This window comes from Protopterus annectens, chromosome 9.part0 (genome assembly GCF_019279795.1).
Source record: "Protopterus annectens isolate FY-2018-M chromosome 9.part0, PAN1.0, whole genome shotgun sequence".
Classification (NCBI taxonomy): Eukaryota; Metazoa; Chordata; order Ceratodontiformes; family Protopteridae; genus Protopterus; species Protopterus annectens.
The window spans coordinates 1,182,165,734-1,182,186,043 of record NC_056743.1 but is presented as its reverse complement, the minus strand read 5'-3'; the positions used below and the strand labels follow the sequence as shown (position 1 = coordinate 1,182,186,043).

Below are 20,310 nucleotides of genomic sequence, written 5' to 3'. Positions count from 1 at the left end.
CACACAATCAAAGGGCAGAGGCACAAAGGCAAATTACAGATCTTACAGACATGAAAGCTATTCAAGAGGTGCCTACGCACGAACAAGGTCAAGGTTTTTATTCCAGACTATTCCTGGTACCAAGGAAGGGAAAAGATTGGAGACCTATTCTGGACCTATCCATCCTAAACACATTTCTACTTGTACCAAAATTCAAGATGCTCACTCTACAGCAGCTTCTTCCCATGCTGGGCAAGGAGTCTTGGCTGGTAACATTGGACCTCAAGGAGGCATACCTGCATGTCCCAATCAGACCAAATTGTAGAAGATACCTCAGATTTCTTGCAGGTTCAACCCATTATCAATTCTCTGCATTTCCCTTTGGCTTATCTACTGCACCCAGAGTATTCACAAAATGCCTGGCATCAGTAATTGCCTACTGCAGACTTCAAGGGATACAAATATACCCCTATCTGGACGACTGCCTGATCCAAGCGGACAGCAAGCACATTCTTCTGAAACATCTGGCTTATGTAATAATGTTGTTGAACTCTCTGGGATACACAGTCAACAAAAAGAAATCAAGGCTAATACCCTCTCGAAAGATAATTTTAATGGGTGCCAACTTGGACACAAACACCCAGATGGCCTACCTCACGCCAGAGAAGCAGGGGCAACTAACTCAATATTTCAAAACACTAGCAAATTGCACCAGGCTGACTGCAAGGAAAATCCTGCAGGCTCTGGGATTCATGGCATCTTGCATCTTACTAATCCCATGTGCAAATCTGCATATGAGAAAACTTCAATGGTACCTGAAAAACCTATGGTCTCAACACAGCCACAGTTTGGAAACAATAATACCACTTATTCCATGTCTACAAAAGGAATTTCTGTGGTGGGCTCAAGCATGCCAAACAAACACAGGTCTTCCATTCAGCAAGCCTCAAACAAATCAAGTCATCACAACAGACACCTCGGACTACGCCTGGGGGGTGCACATGGCAGATCGGTGCATTCAGGGCAAATGGTCCCAAAAAGAAAAGCACCTTCACATCAATCAAAAGGAATTGCTAGCAGTAATAAATGCTATTATAGCTTTCAAAGACCTTCTGCAACCAGGTCAACTATTGATAAGACTGGACAACACCACAGTTATGTGGTACATAAACAAACAGGGAGGAACACATTCATACCCCCTATGCAGACTGGCCATGTCCCTTTGAAACATGGCCATGGACTTACAAATCGAACTACAAGCACAGTACTTGCCAGGCAAGGAAAACACGCTGGCAGACAACCTAAGCAGAAATATGACAGACCCACACGAATGGAAGTTGCATCCAAAAGTTTTTACAGAATTAATCCAAGCATGGGGAAGGCCAGACATAGATCTCTTTGCCTCCCACAAAAATCACCAATTGACAAAATTCTGCTCAAGAATTTTCCATCCAAAGGCCTGGAGAGTGGACGCTCTCTCTTTCACTTGGACATTAATGACAGATGTTCTTCGTCTTCCATTGCTGCAGTCCTGACTATTGGGTATAGTCCGCGTCCCAGTCGGCCCGAATACCAGAGTATAAGGCTGACGTCGGTCAGGGCGCATTAGACTGACGTCAGTACGTCAGGGTACTAATGCGCATGACCGACGTCATATCCTCAGTCTTTTTTGCCGCATGGTCCGATGCAGAAGCAATTTTGCGAGTGCAGGTTGGCGTACTGAAAGATTACCGAAACCGGAGTTTCAGACCGAAACAGAGTTGGCTAAGTACCCGTTGGGAACATTTTGGTTTTTCTTGCCTCAGTATTTTACGGATGTCAGAAAAAGTGAATAACTGTATTTCTTGTGGGAAACAGATACCTCATAGGGATTATCATACCTTGTGTATACCTTGTTTAGGGCCTGAGCACGGCGTTGTTGGTTGCCGCTCTTGTGCTAGGTTTAACAAACGCACTATTAAGAGGAGGTTAGACTGTGCCAGGTTAGTGTTTGGGAAGCGTTGTAATTATAAAATGCCGCCGGATGCTCCGGCGCCCTCCAAGAAGCGCAAGGATAAAACAGTGAAGCCTAGGGTTGAGGAACCGGCAGTCCCGGACGCCGGTTCTTTGGAAGGCTCAGTGGAGCCGGAGGTTTTGCCAGGAGTTTCCATGGAGTCCCAGGCAGAAACTATACTCTTACAGGATGTACCTTCTCAGGAGGTAGGCCAGGCTGAGGGGCTTCTCAGGTGACTGTTCTTCCCTCTCTTCCCAAGGTAGTTAGGGCCTCTCCTTCTGTTGCCAAAACTTCTATGAGAGGTAGGCCTACTTCAGCTTCAGTGGGGGCTTCTCCTACCATTTCAGGTTCTGTACCTAAGAAACATATGCTTAAGATGGCAGAAGATTTGATTACTATGATTAGGGTTCTATGCCCCGCCTGATAAGAGGCCTAGGGTGGAATCTGAGTTTGAGAGTTTTGAACAGTGTTCTGAGGCTTCAGAATCTTCTGTGGAAGATTTGCAGGAGTATCCTACCTATTCTGATTCTGATGTGGATGATTCCACTCCTACAGCGTCTCCACCTGAGGATTTCTCATTTTCAGAGACTTTGCATTCCATGAGGGAGCACTTTAAATGGGAAGGCCAGGATTACTCTGACTCCAGGAAAAGGCTTAGGGAGTTCTTGTATTTACCCCAGCATAGGCCTTTAGCTATTCCTCCTGTGTTGAATGTGGTGGAAGATGTTTTGCAGAGGCTTCCCTGAACCCTGACTCTTTGCCTCCTGCTCCTGTTAAGCCTGATAGGTATTATAGGGTGCCCAAGCTCATAAATATTTGTTTAAGAGTCCTAGGGCGGACCCAGAAACTATTTCCCAGGGGCCTAAGGGTGTAAAAGCTTCTGTGGTTAAAAATCCTGTCCCCACTGATAAAGAGGCGAGGGCTTTGGATAGGTGGGGAAAGAAAGTGTATACTTCTTCCTCTCTAGCCATGAGAGCTTTGAATTGTCAGTTTCACATGTTAAAATATCAGAATTACCTTCTTTCACAATTGAAATCTAAGGTGGATGCTTTGGCGGAAGGTATTGAGTGTAAAGAGTTGCTGGATTTGGTTCATGTGTCCGAACAAGTGGGTAAGCATTCTTTGCAATGTGGTTTTGATGCTGTACAGGCCTCCTCGAGGGTGGCTGCTACCAGCTCTGTTCTTCGCAGGCATGCCTGGTTGAAGGATCAGAATTTAGCTGAACATGTTAAGACAAGGATTTTGGATGCTCCTTTACAGTCTGATGTGTTGTTTGGTTCACCTGTGGAAGCTGTTTTAAAGAAAATGGAGGACAAAGCTAAGTCTATGCAAACTGTTAAAGATTTTTTGCAGGTGCAGCCACCGAAGTTTAGTAGAAATTGGCCTGCTAAGGGGTGGACATATCCTGCTTATGATTCTCAGTCTAGGGGTAGGTCTAGACGTGGTAGGGGCAGGGCTCAAAGTTCTTTAGGCCTAGAACAGGAGTTCACCTGCTCAGACTTCTGGTGAGGGCAGGGGTCAGTCCTTTCGTAAACAGACCCAATGACCTGTTTCTTCAGCTGCCAGCAGATTCACGCCTGGCAGCTCCTTTGGGGAAGACTGTCTCTTTTCAAAGAAAATTGGGATTTAATTACTCAAGACAAATGGGTGTTGGATATCATTCACCACGGTTACAGATTTTATTTCCATACAATGCCCCTTTCAAAGGCATGCCAGACGTTCCTCCTCTACAAAGAAAAGAGGCTCACAAGCAAGTTTTACAGTTACTTCACATAGGGGCCATTCAGCCAGTCCCTGTGTCAGAGAGGGGCCTAGGATTTTATTCTCGCCTGTTCCTGGTACCAAAGAAGGGGAACACGTGGAGACCAATTTTGGATTTATCTCTCCTCAACACGTTTTGGACATTCCCAAGTTCAAGATGTTGACGTTACAACAGCTTTTACCTCTGCTGGGCAAAGATCACTGGATGGTAACTTTAGATCTCAAGGAAGCTTACCTTCATGTGCCTATAAGGCTAAGTTGCAGAAAGTATCTGCGGTTTCGAGCTGGAAATTCTCATTATCAGTTCTCTGCATTGCCCTTTGGCTTATCTACTGCGCCCAGAGTATTCACAAAGGTTCTGGCTCCAGTGATAGCTTACTTCAGGCTTCAAGGAATTCAAATCTATCCTTACTTGGACGACTGCCTGATTCTGGCTCAAGAAAAGGAAGACCTTCTACAGCATCTGGAATATGTTATAGCAGTGCTAAGATGCCTAGGGTATTCTGTGAACGAAATAAAGTCCAGTCTAGTACCCTCTCAAGACATGTGCTTTCTGGGTGTAAGACTGAATACAGCAGCCCAGATGGCCTTTTTAACCCCGGACAAACAAAAGAGTCTGTCACTTTACTTCCATCAACTATCTCATCAGTCCGTGCTGACTGCAAGGACAGTCCTTCAAGCATTAGGGTTCATGGCATCTTGTATTCTGGTGCTTCCCAATGCCAAACTGCATATGAGGAAGCTACAATGGTATCTCAAAATGTATGGACACAGCACTGCCAGGATTTGGACACTGTCATTCAAATAATACCTTGCATTCAAAAGGAATTTTTGTGGTGGGCTCAGGAATGTCACCTAAACAAGGGACTCTCTGTGACCCGGCCAGAGGCAAGTCAGATTCTAACGACAGATGCCTCGGACATTGCTTGGGAGCTCATCTAAATGGAAAGTGGATACAAGACAAGTGGCCTGCCAGACTACAGCATCTACATATCAACATGAAGGAGATGTTAGCAGTCCAGTTTGCATTAATGGCTTTCAAGGAGTTACTTCTTCCAGGGCAGGTGTTGATTCTAACAGACAACACAACTGTCATGTGGTACATCAACAAGCAAGGGGAACACATTCTTATCCTCTATGCAGGCAAGCAATGATTTTATGGGAGACTGCTCAGCTTGCAACTAACTCTTCAGGCAAGGTTTCTGCCAGGAGCACAGAACTCCTTAGCAGATGTGTTAAGCAGACAAATCATGGATCCCCACAGTGCAAACTGGATCTTCATGTATTTCAGAAACTGACAGTGTCATGGGGAACTCCAGACATAGATCTGTTCGCTTCTCCACTGAACCACCAGCTGCCAAAGTATTGCACAAAGGGGTTTCATCACACAGCTTGGAAAGTGGATGCTCTGTCTTTCAGTTGGAAAAACCTTCATGTGTATGCCTTTCCACCTCTACCGCTTCTTCCAAAGGTACTATTAAAGGTCAGACAAGACAGGCCAAGGATGATTTTGATAGCTCCAGATTGGCCTCGGCAACACTGGTACCCACTTCTACGGAGTCTGGTAAAGAAGCCTCCATGGCCTTTACCTCTGATTCCTCATCTGTTATCTCAGCAGGACGGTCATCTGCTCAATGTCAAGCTTCAATCTCTTCATCTCACAGCCTGGCATATTCTGTGTTGAAACACAGCAGGTCTCAACTTCCTCAACAAGTTTTAAATGTGATTATGGAAGCTAGAAGGCCTAGTACTAGGAGAGTGTACGCAGAAAAATGGACGAGATTTTTATTTTGGAGTACAGCAAAGAATTTGGAGATTTCAGAGCCTAATTTGAGTGTGGCTCTTCAATATCTTACTGAATTATTGGACAAAGGTTTGTCCTTCTCTTCCATAAAGATTCATGCTGCAGCAATTTCAGCTCACTATGATTGTGACCCACCTTTGTTTTCGCATCCTTTGTTCAAGCAGTTTCTTAGAGGGCAAAGAATATAAGACCCCCAATGAGAGCTCCTACTCCTGCTTGGGATCTCAATTTTGTGTTGGAAAAACTTACTCTACAACCTTTTGAGCCTGCAGCTACTGCTGAATTGAAATATTTGTCATGGAAGACTGCTTTTCTGTTGGCTATTACTTCTGCAAGAAGGGTGTCTGAGTTGCAGGCCCTTATGGCAGTAGAGCCCTTTGATTTTCCATAAGGACAGGGTATCATTACGCACTAATCCTTCCTTTATGCCTAAGGTGGTTTCTAGTGTGGCTTTAAACCAAACTATTCATTTGCCTACGTTTTTGCAGATCCTCAAAATAAAGGGGAAAAGATTTTGCACACTTTAGATGTACACAGGCAATTGCGTTATTATTTGAGCAGGACTAAGAATTTTAGGCAGTCTCAGCAGTTACTTGTTTCTTTTGCTTTGAGTTCACAGGGCAAGCCTGTGTCAAAACAAACTATTTCTAGGTGGATTGGCTTTTGCATTGCATTTTGTTATTCCCATCATGGCAAGGAGATTCCAGCTGGGATTAGGCCTCATTCCACTAGGGCTACTGCCACTTCAACAGCATTTCTAAGGGGGGTGGCAACTAAGGATATTCTGGAAGCAGCTACTTGGAGTTCAGTGCATACTTTCTCTAGGCATTATCACCTTCCTATATACTCTAAGACTAGGGCTGGTTTTGCCACAGCTGTTTTACAAGGCATGTTGTCAGCTCCTGCTGCTTTATAATTTGCCAGCCTCCCTTACCTCTGCTTTGGGATTCTACCCAATAGTCAGGACTGCAGCAATGGAAGACAAAGAACATAGTACAGTTTTGTACCTACCATAAATGTAGATGTTCGAGGATTCCATTGCTGCAGTCCAATTTACCCTCCCTCCTTCACTCTGTGTTTAGGGGTGGTTGTGTAGGTGAGTTTACATGCTTATATTTTATATATATATATATATTGTTGTATATATTATACATGTTTTTGGTGCAGGTTGTTTTGGGACTTGTCTTTTGGGTCTTCTGACATCTGGGGCAAGAAAAGACTGAGGATATGACGTCGGTCATGCGCATTAGTACCCTGACGTACTGACGTCAGTCTAATGCGCCCTGACCGACGTCAGCCTTATACTCTGGTATTCGGGCCGACTGGGACGCGGACTATACCCAATAGTCAGGACTGCAGCAATGGAATCCTCGAACATCTACATTTATGGTAGGTACAAAACTGTACTTTTATGCCTTCCCACCTCTTCCTCTGCTGCCCAAAGTTCTATTGAAAACCAGAGCAGACAGACCAAAGATGATTCTCATTGCTCCAGACTGGCCAAGACAACACTGGTACCCACTCCTGAGGAGCCTGACGCATTCCCCACCATGGACCCTGCCTCTAATGCCTCTTCTCCTGACTCAGCACAGCTTCAAAACTCTTCACAGCCAGCTAAAAACACTCAATCTAGCCGCATGGAAGATTCCTTAGCATCACAACAGACCCTACTCTCCAAGGAGGTGCGGGATGTCATTTTGGAGGCTAGAAGGCCGTCAACTAGAAAAGCTTACTCCGCAAAATGGAAACGGTTTTGTGTCTGGAATGAGAAAAAGGGTCAGGATCCTGGAAAACTGAATTTACCTCAAATACTACAGTATCTAGCTGAGCTGCTAAGCAGTGGACTTTCATTCTCCTCCATCAAAATCCATGCCTCAGCCATTTATGCAGAATACAACACTGATCCACCCTTATTCTCTCACCCTCTCTTAAGACAGTTCCTCAGAGGAGTTAAGAATCTAAGACCCCCAAGGAAACAACCAATACCTGCTTGGGATCTCAATTTAATTCTGGAAAAACTGACCTTGCCTCCCTTTGAGCCAGCTGCTTCATCAGATTTGCAATATTTATCCTGGAAAACAGCTTTCCTTCTGGCTATTACCTCAGCTCGTAGAGTTTCAGAACTACAAGCTCTCATGGCTGTGCAGCCTTTTATCTTCCATCAGGACAGAGTTTCCTTACGAACCAACCCGTCCTTTATGCCTAAAGTGGTATCCAGGGTAGCTTTGAATCAGGCCATACACTTACCTACCTTTTATCCTAATCCTCAAAACAAAGGGGAGAGATTACTACATTCCTTGGACATCCACAGACAACTGCGTTATTATTTGGACAGAACAAAGCCCTTCAGAAAATCAGAACAGCTCTTTGTGTCCTATACTGTAGGAGCTCAAGGAAAGCCAATTTCCAAACAGACAATCTCAAAATGGATAGCCCACTGCATACGCTTTTGCTATTCTTTTCATGACAAAACTGTACCTACAGGCATCAGATCTCACTCCACAAGGGCCACAGCTACCTCCGCAGCTTTCCTCAGAGGAGTTCCTACCAAAGATATTTTGGAAGCAGCCACTTGGAGTTCTGTGCATACCTTCTCCAAGCACTACCACCTACCATTATACTCCAAAACTAGAGCAGGCTTTGCCACTGCAGTCTTGCAGGGCATCCTGGCTCCTCCTAGTTCCACCTAGTGCCTACCACGCCTTTCTTAGCTTTGGGATTCTACCCATCTGTTATGACTGCAGCTGTATGCACGATGAACATAGTACAGTTTTGTACCTACCATAAATGTAGATGTTCGAGTGCTAATACAGCTGCAGTCCAGGTTTCCCTCCCTCCTTCCCCTCTTGGGACAGGCCTATGGGCTAACACCTCCTCATACAACTTGATTGGGGTATTCATTTATGGTGTATTTGCTTGCAACTACTGTATTTTGATTATATTGCATTGCTTTATTACACAAATTTATGTATTGCCTTCCTTTTGGGGGCACCTGACATCTGGGGCAAGAAAAACTGAAGAAAATGGCATCGGCTGGTTCCTTTATACCCCTGTCACACTGACGTCAGGGAAGAAGCGACGACAACTGACGCCGGACCTAGACTTTGGAATTCGGCCGACCGAGGACCCGTCTGACGGCAGGAGAACCCATCTGTTATGACTGCAGCTGTATTAGCACTCTAACATCTACATTTATGGTAGGTACAAAACTGTACTTTTCTTATAGGTTGTGTGCAGTTTTTGGTTTAGAATTTTTAAGTAGCTAGGGTGTTTGGGTGCAACCCTTGGGGGAACGATAGATTTTCTTTCTTTTTGCCATTTCATGGTAACTGAGTTTGTACCAATCACACTTTATTTCTTTGGTCATTTGATGTTTAGTCTTCCGAATGGTATGAGCTGCTTGCCGAGATTCTTATGCCAGTTGACAAACTCTTTTTATCGAAAAGTTAGGAATACTGAGACCAAAATAAAGGAATTCATGTTTGTTCTGCATATGATTATTTTTTGTGTGTGTTTTATTTCTATACGTCACTGAAGATGACTTCTCCATTTTGACATGGAGCATTTATGTTGTGTGTAGAAGAGCCCACCTAACTTCTTAACAAGTAGCTAAATATACTAGCACATGTACTGAAAATATGATGCGACAGTGAATGTTTTTCAAAATGTAGAAACACTGAAGAATATTGGGGAGGTTTTTTCCTTTCTTTTTATATCTATCTCAAGAATAGATTATAATAATTTTTTCTCTTGTTGCAGGATGACATATTTGACTACAGCAGCTGCATCAATGACCTGTAAGTTATCTAGATCAAACTGCTGCTCAAATGGAGTGCTTTGAAATACCAATTTAAACAAATACAGATTCAGTTCCTGAATTGAAAAGAAAATGTCCGTTATTTGAATTAATGTGTCAGTAATTGAGTGTGCACCATGTATTTTACAGATTAATTCATTATGCTGTCTGCAAAATTTTCTACTCTTATCAGGTGATGTTTCAGGTTGTACACACTATTATAAAATGTATTTACTTTTTTTTTTTTTTTTTTTTTTTTTTGAGGGGGGAGGATGGGGACAGAGTTGCCAGATTTCCAACCAGCCAGGTAGGGACAAAAAAAAAAAAAAAAAAAAAAAAAAAAAAGGTTACGGCAAGTGAAGACCAAAAAAAAGGTCTTTAATGCGGAACAGAGTTCCACATTAAAGAACAGTAGCTCTGCACTAAACACGGAGCTTCTCGTGTTTAATGCATTGCAGTTCCGCATTCAACACAAGTAGCTCCGTGTTTAGCGATTTTTGATTAGCCCGTATACCGGCATACGGGCCAATTAAAAATCGTTAAACACGGAGCTACTTCTGTTTAATGCAGAACACAAGAAGCTCCGTGTTCAGCGAATTTTTTTTTTTTTTTTTTTTTTTTTTGATTGGCCCATATGCCTGGTATACGGGCCAATCAAAAAAAAAAAAAATGGAGGCTGGCTGGGATTTAAACTGGCAGGGCGGGACTTGGGATCAGGCTGCTGATCTCGGGACAGTCCCACCCAAATAGGGACGTCTGGCAACCCTGGGGGGGGGGGGTTCTTTTACAATGTGTGTCATATCAAAGGGCCTGGGATTCGGTAACTATTACTCTATTAGTAGTTTTAAGGCAATAGCATTATATGATATTCCTTTTGTTTCCTTACCCATAGTCACTATATTTAATCTTCACAGAATAGTATTAACAATGCGATAATATATGTATGTATATGTATATGTGTGTGTATATATATATATATATATATATATATATATATATATATATATATATATATATATATATATATGAGAGATATAGGTGTGTGTGTGTATGTCAAATATGTGCATGTGTAGATTAGGAAAATAAATGAAGACACTTTTGCTTATGGTACTGACAAGTTGTGATATATTTGTGTGTGTGTGTATATACATACATACATACATATATATATATATATATATATATATATATATATATATATATATATATATATATATATAAAAACAAGCAGCACCAATTGCAGTAAAAAGCACCAAACAAGACTAATAAATTAAGTATTTTATTGAAAAATAATATACATCCCAGACCGGTTTCAGCCAATATGCCCACTGAGGGAAGCCTGTTGGCCGATACTGGTCTGGGATGTATATTATTTTTCAATAAAATACTTATGTATTTAATTTATTAGTCTTGTTTGGTGCTTTTTACTGCAATCGGTGCTGGAGTTTTTATCTATTTGTAACAATTCCTGCCTTGTACCTGGTCCTACTTGCAGAGGGTTTTTTTCTATATTTGTATGTATATGTATGTATGTATATATATATATATATATATATATATATATATATATATATATATATATAGATATAGATATAGATATATAGATATATATATATATATCAATTGTAAGATTAGAAGGTTTTATAGTGTTACTAAGTAGGGGTGGGTGTGTACATAAAGATTATTGAACTGAAATTGGTTTCTTGAGATTTGAATATTAACTATATAACGTTTCCTTATTGATTTGGTGAATAGTATTACTTAATGAAGAGCTCTGTAATTCTTGCTGGCATAAAGATGATTCATTCTCCAGTGGTCCCCAATAACCATGTGCACTAGAAAAATGCTGTTCTGGATATACAGTTTTACAACTTTTTAACTTAAACATTTTGATAAATACAAAAGCATTTCCAAGAATTGTGAATGACAATATCTGTAAAGTAATTTTGCTCTCTTGATATTTTTTTCTCTTTCTGTTTGCTGGTGAGAACAGCTGCTTGAAGACCATGGTAGTGGTGTGTGTGTGTGCTGTAGATGCCATATGTGGTGTAATGCAGGTAATCAGTTTGTGAGCACATTTAACTTACTGAGATTTGCTAGTGTTGAAAGGTAGTGAAACATGCAGAAGACATATCACTGGTGTCATGCAGAAGGCATGTTTTATCACTGGCATAAGTTTTGTGGCTGCTATTCAGGCTGACAGGGCACCTGAAGTGAGGGCTCCCTGTGGCTGGAATTTTCTCCCATGCAGATATTGAAACAAACAGATGTGTACTCTGCACATTTCATGTGAAGCACACAGGTGAGATGTTGGCAAGCAGGTATGAAGGTCAAAGCTGCCAACAAAAGGAGATGATTGAGTGTCATGGCTACAGGGATTGCTTGAAAGTGTGATAGATGGTTGGTTTTGTACCATAGCTGCTAATCATAGCTCTGGTATGTTAGATGTCACTTCCAGAATTCTACAGGACATTCAAGATATGGCCATACCATGTCCTGTAAAGAGGAGGGATAACCTCAGTATTCCAGGCATCCATTTACTGCTGTGAGCACCCCACATTATTCTTGGCTATTGCCGCTGCCCTTAATACAGTGTGTATTTTGTGATTCAGCTTAATGCAGTGTATATTTTCTGATTCGGCTTGACACAAAACCCTTTTCCTCCTCTTCCATTTTCTTTAGAGCTACTCCATTAAAACTGTGCTGGGGTTCCATTTCGAGTTGAAACTGTATACCTGTGTACTTGCATTGGAGTTTGTAATTCACTCCTCTGTTTTGTTAACCATTCCCTTTTTCTGTCAGCATTCCCTAATATTCTGTATCGAAGGCCTTACTGATGAAGTCCAGATACACTACAAGTATATATGCATAACTACAGGTTTGAGAATTGTATTTTGATTGGATCATATTTACATTACCTTTATAATGACCTGTGAGCATCTTGCATAGCCATACCATTATGCATGTGAGGTCATTATGCATGTGAGGCAAGCTGCCCGGCAAATTTTAATACAAGTGTATACAATTTGCTAGTTCAGACACACACTAAAATTGTTTTACAATCCTCTAAACACTTAAATGAACAGTTGTATAACCATAACACCAAACAGGAATATTTAATATAAATATAAATGATCAAAAGGAACCATTTTTGGATTAGGAGTTTCATGACTTTGCCATATGTATGTTGGTTTCAAATTGCATGCTGCAAAATTGAAAAAAAATAACCATTTAAATGTTGTTTTGTACAGAACTGTAGTATGTTGGCTGAAAATAATAATAAAAAATGTGTAGAATGGTAGTGTGTTAGACTAAAAAAAATTGCAAATGCAATGTGCCTGCTCATTCTAATCGCCAAAGTTACTTCTTTAAAGTTTTACACGTAACACTATCTCAAAGTTTTTAAAAAAAAAATCATACTTGATGCATTAAACCAGCAGACTAAAAAGATGAGCAGTTTTGTACGGGCAGACCTTCAGTAACAGTATTATTTAACCATCATTTATGAAATTTTTCATTTTAATTATTTGCTACTAACTCCATGGATTCCTGTTATATAATTGAAGACGCAATCCTTCAAATGCGTCTTGATCGAACTTGAAAGCACGAAACAGCAAAGTAGCGAAACGGCATATAAGCTGTTCCTTTCCCTGGGAAAGAAATCGCTTGGCCACCTCCGGTACTTTGCCGTTTTCCTCACTGTAGTGTGATCTCGGAGTTGGTATATTTAAGTAGGGGGTGTGTATGTTTTGAAGTATTTATTTAATTTCTTTATTTTTTTTTCCCCCTGGGAAAAAAAAAATTGCTGTTCCAAGTGTTTGGGATTGTAAGCTTTCGCTTAAATGGGGTTCGATGAATCAGCGTTCGCTTTAAGCGTTCCCTGATTTAATATAGACCCAACTCCATTATGACATGGGCAATCTCTGAGATGTTCATCATTCTCACTTAGTGGCATTTTTGAGTTAAATGCCAAGGTAACTCAGTATTGGCCAGTTTTCAAAAGCCCAACCCCCCCTTTTCTTGTGACAGTTGATTGACTGAGCATATCATAGGAGAGAGGCCTTCAGCTGTCCGAGGAAGTTGAGCGTTCATTCTTTTACTACCTTTCAAAGAAGAAAGTCCTCCAGCTCTTCACAGGATCTAGGGTTGATTTATTTATTTATTTATTTATTTATTTTGGCTTTCTGTTCAGGTAAACCCCATTGTGGGGAGCACACTTTCCGTATTTCATTATTAAATTTATTATTTTCTTTCTCTGAAATATTTTAGTATTGTATTTGGGTCAGTGTTTACAGTAATTCATGTGGGAAATTCTGCTTGTAGCAGCATTTGTTTGGCTTCTATCTTTGATAAATGTTTGTTTTTACTGTTTCTGAGGAAACTTTCAGTATTTCTTTCAGATTTGCAGTGTGCATGAGTGCTGTTTAACATTAGAGGCCTGTCTTTTACTGTTGTTACTCTGCTGTATTTTCAGCTTTTGACTGGAAAATATTGCAGAACTTGGATTTTTTTCAGTACTTAAATGTTATTTGCTGTATATATGACTGTGCTCTGCGTGTTTTTAACATCTGATCACAATTTTGCCGCAACTTAAGTTATTTGAATGTACTGTGGTGATTTTACTCTCTCTCTGATAAGAAAATATAGCTTAAGTTGCCATTAAATGTTATTTTACAGCAGTTTAACTTTGTTAAAGTTTAAGGAGTTAATTTGTAATACTGGTTTGGCACCTTGATTGCTTTGGACTTTGTGTACTGGAATTTTTTTAACTTCTGTCAGTTGTAAAAGAATTCTGAACATGTTTCAGACTTTTTGTGATAATAGCACGGTTTGGCAGAAATACAGTTTCTAAGTTTTTATTGTGATGTATTGTCCAGTACTTGCAATTTATTATTCTGGCTGGTGTACTATCTCCTGACTTGATGGATCTAACTCTGGTACCCCCCCACCCATCAAGTCTGATTTCACCTAAAAATAAAATAAAAACAGTAATAAATAAAAATATGCCTCAGCCCGTGGTTAGTGATTTTGTCTGGACCACTGCTCAGCCCATACACCCTTTACCTTTTGCCCAGTCTCCTCCTAATGTTGCTTTGCATGCCACTGTGGAATGGAGGCTGGATGCATCCTGAGTCTATTCCAGTACCTGGAGAACCAGACCATTTAGGTGCAGTAGTAGTCCAGGCTAAGAGGCCTGTTGCCTGATGTAATACTCTGTCCCCAGATATTTTATCTAGTAGTGAAGTTCATAAGAAAAAGAAACCAAAGATTCATCATACAGCTGACAGTCCGATTATAACCATTTGTAAGGCTGATGGGGGTTCTTGTTCTGCAGACTGCTAATTTTGGCGGTTTTGTTCCTTTCATTAATGCTAGTTTGTTTAGACCCCTTTTGTTTCTTACAGAGAACAATGAGGAATCTGGTGAGGACATGGTGATTCTGTAGTTGACACAAGAGTACAAAACACATGTTCATTTTTCCTCAGATTGCTGTATTTAGTGATGGTTTTACTTGGGAGCAGTCAAGAACTACCCCAGAGCTAGGCAAGGTGTATGACCTTATAGAGGATGAGATATGCAATTCTGTGGCTATTCCCCCCTCTTACTGGACATGGAGGATGTATTCAGGATGCCAGTATCTATTCCAGCAGTCCTTTAAAAGGCTCAGAGAAAATATAGCGTCTCCTCTGGTATGACAATTCTCTCTTATTATATAATTGCCGACGCAGGTGTGGTCTCCTCAGCTGCTGCTCAGATAAGTCCTTAACGTCATGCGATTCAACATCCCTTGATAAAGAAGGAAAATGGTTGGATCTTCAAGACAAAAGGATGTCTCTTTCTAGCAAGCTAGCCATTAGAATGTTAAATTATTAAGACTATATGTGGAAAATTATTTTACAGTGTGGGTACAGTTTGGATGACTTTCTTGCAACCTTACCTGCAGAGCAAAAGCTTTATATGAATGAAATTATTTCTAATTTGACTTAGGTTTTGAAACATGTTTTGAGAGGTGTGTTTGAATGTGCAGATACGGTCTCATTAAATGCTGCTGCTTCTGTTGTTTTAAGATTGTATGCTTGGTTGCATAATCAGAACTTCTGTTATGTTTTAAAAGCTGAAATTTCAATGCAATTTTGAATTGATGTTTGGGCCCTCTGTTAGACAGATTCTTACACAGTGGGATGATAGAGACAGTGTAATGCATGGGGTATCTGGGTTGTTTCGTGTACTAAGCTCTCTCCAAAGGAAATGGCAGGAGGATAATTTTTTGAAACCACCAAGAGGGTTCCTTTCCAAAGAAAAGTTCAACTCCCTTGTAACAAAATGACCTATGTATGCCAAGTCACAAAGCACCCCCTCACCTTTCTTTTTCTTCCTCCTTCCCTCAGGCTGTCGTAAGTCCTGCAGCCTGATCACAGGTTGTCTGACAAATGAGTTTTGAGGATAATTCGTGAGGATACACTTGGCAATGAATAGAAAATCTTCCGTCTTTCAGAGGATTCCCCACACATACACAACTGACCAGACATTGCTGTTTCCTCCAATACTCCCATCGTATGGCAGAAGCAGAGGTCCTAGAACCACTGCACGTGAGACACAAAGACAAAAGGAGTTTACTCCAGAATCTTTTTTCTTACTAGAAAAGGAGCACTCATGAAGACCATTCCTGGATTTACTCTTTCTAAACACCTTTGTAAAAGTTCCAAAATGTAAGATGCTTACAGTACAGTTGGTTCTTGTGTTGCTTCCAGACAACTGTTTCATGGGGACTGTAGATCTCAGTGATGGTTATCATCCTGTTGCTGCCAGTTTCAGGAAACTTTTGATAATTGCTCTGTCTGCTCATCAGTTTTCTGCATTACCCTTTGGGCTATCTGCTGCCCTTTGAGTGTGTACAGTGTCTGGCTCCAGTTGTTGCCTATTTTAGAACCCCAGACATCCTTATTTTTCCTTATTTATTTTTGCTGATTCTTTATTCAGGTGCTTGGAGTCCTTAAACAAGGTTGCATCCCTTCCTTCCCATCTGGGCTTCAAATTTAACCTTTGAAGTTCCTTCCTCACACCCTGTCAACAAATTGTTTTCCTGGAGTGTCGGATAGACACAGTGAAAAGGATGGCCTTCCTGCCAGAAGACAAAATCTGAAGTGTTAAGTCAGAACTTTGTTCGTAATTATTAGACTATTTTCTTAGATTTCTCTCTTCTAGACGTGGCTTCAGCATGAGAGTTCCTTAAAATTCTAGGCTTCATGGCATCGATGATCCTCATGGTGCCACTAGCCAGACAGCATATGAGAATAATTCAGTGCTACTTAATTGTTGGACCTAGCACCTTCATCCATATTTATAGAAAAAAGAACTGCAGTGTTGGAGGGATCAACTCTCTCTGAATCCAGGACTCCCTTTCTCTTCAGACCCAAGTCCAGGGGAGCAATGTCCATGGGAGTTTAGTGGAAGACTTGAGGTCCATGCCAAGTCAAATAAGTGTAAAAGACATGTTGGCAGTGATTCAGGCCTTAAAAGTTCTTCAGCACTTTTAAGGCCTGAATCACTGCCTTAAAAGTGCTGAAGAACTTTTAAGGCCTGAATCACTGCCTTAAAAGTTCTTCAGCACTTCTAGGCTATGGTTCCTCTTTTAGTGGTCACAGACAACACTACAGTAATGTGGTACCTGGATAAGCAAGGGGTTACAAGGTTATATCCTCTTCGCCGGTTAGCTATGATGACTTGGGAGCTGGTGTTAAAGCATGCTCTGCCTCTTCAGGGTTAATACATTCCGTTAGAGTAAAACACAGTGGCAGATAGACTAATCACATCTTGGGCAGATCCTCACTTACAGAAGATCCATGTAGACATCTCCTAGGACTTGGACCAGATGTGGGCAACACCTCATGTTATCTCCTTTCAAAGACAACTGAAAAAAAATCTGTTCACGACTTCCTTATAGCCATGCCTGGAAGATGTACGCTGTATCATTCCCATGATTGGATTTCCACCCTTTCCAGTGATTCCCACGATACTGCCAAAGATTCAGGAAAAAATGCCAGATATCATTGTGGTAATCCCCTTTTGGCCCAGGCAAAGTTGTTTCCCCCTTGTAATGGAATTGGCCAAGGGCAGTTACCACAATCTTCCTCACAGACTGGATCTGCATACACAGCATCAGGGGGTGAATGGTACATCCCAGCATCGAGCATTTGCAACCAACCGCTTGGATGATTCTATTTTGATACCTTCTAGGCACTTGTTCAGTCACAATCATGATGTGTAGCAGGTACTTAAGGAGGTAAGAAAACATGCAACTAGACAATCTTACGTTTACAAGTGGCAGTTTTTAGGTCATACTTAGCCATTAACAGATGTTCTGAAAGGGTTTTGACTCCATTGGGTTTGAATTATTTGTGTGAGCTACCTGGAGATGGATGTGGATCCCCTCTTTTGTGGTCAAATAGTTTAGAAAAGGAGTGTTGCACATGTGACCCCCTCAAAAGCAAATTCCTCCTCCCTGATATCTCAGTGTCATGAAAAATTGACTTCCTCATTTTGAACCTGCTTGTATGGCTGATATAGGCTTATTACTTGGAGGATTGTTTGTTTTATTCATTACTCTGACATCTGCAAGGTGAGTCTCTTGAGATGCAAGCTCTCAAGCTGGAATTCTCTGTCTGATTTTTCACAAGGACAAATCCATCATATGTTCTTTCTGAATTTACTTTGAATCAATCTATCAGTCTTGCAGTTTTCTATTTTGATCCAAAAGACAAATGGAGAAAAAATTATACAGATCTTGGTGCAAATGCAGCTCAGGCACTGTGACAGATCAAAGCCCTTTAAGAATGCTGAACAGCTGTGTGAAGATATGCGAAGGCTGTCAGCCTAGCCAGGTAGAATTTTGTAGATAATTCTGTCATTTGTAAATATTAATGTAAGCCACAGGTTTGTTCTCTTAAATGTGAAAAGACTGCATTGGATATTGAACTGCAAAAATGAAGCAACAGTGCATTCTGCTGTAAGAAAGCAACGTCAAGCATTTCATGATTCTTTCATGTTAAAATTCGGAGCAAGTATGTCTAGAGGGAGGCATCCTGCCTATTGTTTTAAAGCCAGAGTTAATGGCTAGAATTTGCATGTATAAATGTCCTTTATTGCTCTGGTTTCTGACCAGGTGTAAAGAATGTAAATGTAGTTTCTGTTAGCCTGGGAACACCAGAGAAGTGTGAAGAATGATGTAATGTGAAACAGCTCTGTGTTATCAGTTTAAACAGAGAATCAGAGAGGTCAGAGCATTTTGTCTTGAGAACATTCAACTCACCAGCACAGCCTGTTTCTATATGCTAAGTATTTAGAACTGTGTTTTCTCTAAGAAATAGCCAGGAATTAGGAAGATTAGATTGTGTTTTTCTGTGTTGCTGTCAGAACTTTTCTACGGTATTATTTTAAATATTTCTCTGTGATCTCTGAACTCATGACTAGCACTATATAGTAAAAAGTATTGTCTTGTGTTTTTATTTATTATTAAATATTTTTAAAAGTTTCACCTGTGGCCATTTTGTGTAGAGATGGTTTAAGCTCGAAGAGTACATTGCATGTAAAAAGTGGGTACTGTACCAAGTCATTCTAAATAAGTCTTGACTGTTAGGTTGCACTTGCCATTTGGATAATAATGCACCGTAATAATTGGGACACCCTTTTTTAAGGGCCTTTGAGTAGCTGATAAATATTAGCTGGGTGGTGGCAGTGATTTCTACCGTATAGTCTGGGTAAAAGGGGCACAGCTGGAGAACCTGTGCCAGCCTTCCCCAGGAGTGTCTCTGTGGTTGTATAAACTCTTATCTGTGTGTGTGTGTGTGTGTGTGTGTGTGTGTGTGTGTGTGTGTGTGTGTGTGTGTGTGTGTGAGCTACTTGGGCAGGGACACAAAGCACTGGTTAGACAAAGAGGGTGCTGAAGGTTTTAGCTTGCCTACTAGGCTGAGATCTGTACCCTGTAGCTGTGCTAGTGGGGAGTCTTTTTGGGGACCTGGGTAGAAAGGGAGAAACCAGCCCCAGACAGACTATGATCTCAGTGTGCTCTTAAGGAAAATTGTACTTTACTGTGTGTATATTTATTATCCTTTCCCTATATGGATGCCCCTCACTGGTGTTAGTGGTGAGGATTGAGGCTCCTTGATTGCTGGGCCAGTGCACGGGCGTCACAAGCTGTTTCCCCCTATATGGAGACTAAGAAAGGTCATCCTGTCTCTAAGCAAACTATTGCATGATGGTTGTCCTCTGCTATTGTTTTCTGTTACTCCCACGATGGCAAATCTCTTCTAGGCAAGGTTAAGGCTTACTTAACTTGGGCCTTATACTCTTCAATGGCATATTGGAAAGGGGTAGACTCTAGAAATATTCATACCTTCACAAAACACTACAAACTGGGTTCGTTTTCAAGGTCCAGAGTAGGCTTTGCTAGGGCCTCTAGTTGGTTCCTGGATCCTTATTCCTTCCACCTCCCAGTTTGGGTAAACATTGGGAATCAATTGAAAATGAAAAACTGAGAAAGTGGGAATGATGAACGTAGTACAGTTTTATACTTGCTAGATAATTCTGGCATTAGGTACTTCTCCTCCTTCGTTGTGGGGGGAGGGGAGCTTAAACACACAGTTTCTCTGACAGCTGAAGGTTACTGTTCCATGTAGTATCTGTTTTCTAATTAGTTCATCCGTTTTAGTTTCCATTGATTTATTGCAAAGGAAACTTGCACACCAATTGTAAAGTATTTGCTATAAAGTAAAAGGCAGTATAGTTTGTGAGCAGTATTTATTTTTGTTTTAGCAGGTGATGGACAACTGCTGTATGCAACAGCTGCCCACCTTGTTCACTAGCTCCTCATGTTCATGAAACTGATTATAGTTTATGGCTAACAAATCTATCACTTCAGCCATTTTTACATAATTGTGTATATAAATATATCTGGAGACTAAATATGTTGTGTTTATT

The 20,310-nt window shown here is 40.9% G+C and overlaps 1 protein-coding gene across 1 annotated transcript in view; it reads left to right on the top strand.

The window, feature by feature from the left end:
• The window catches only part of LOC122811913 (ribosomal protein S6 kinase beta-2-like), a gene marked incomplete in the record, with an annotated part of 1,307,756 nt that overhangs the window by 54,313 nt on the left and 1,233,133 nt on the right, over nt 1-20,310 (top strand). The window contains 1 exon segment of the mRNA XM_044084073.1: nt 9,297-9,334. Coding sequence (XP_043940008.1) covers nt 9,297-9,334 — 38 coding nt within the window.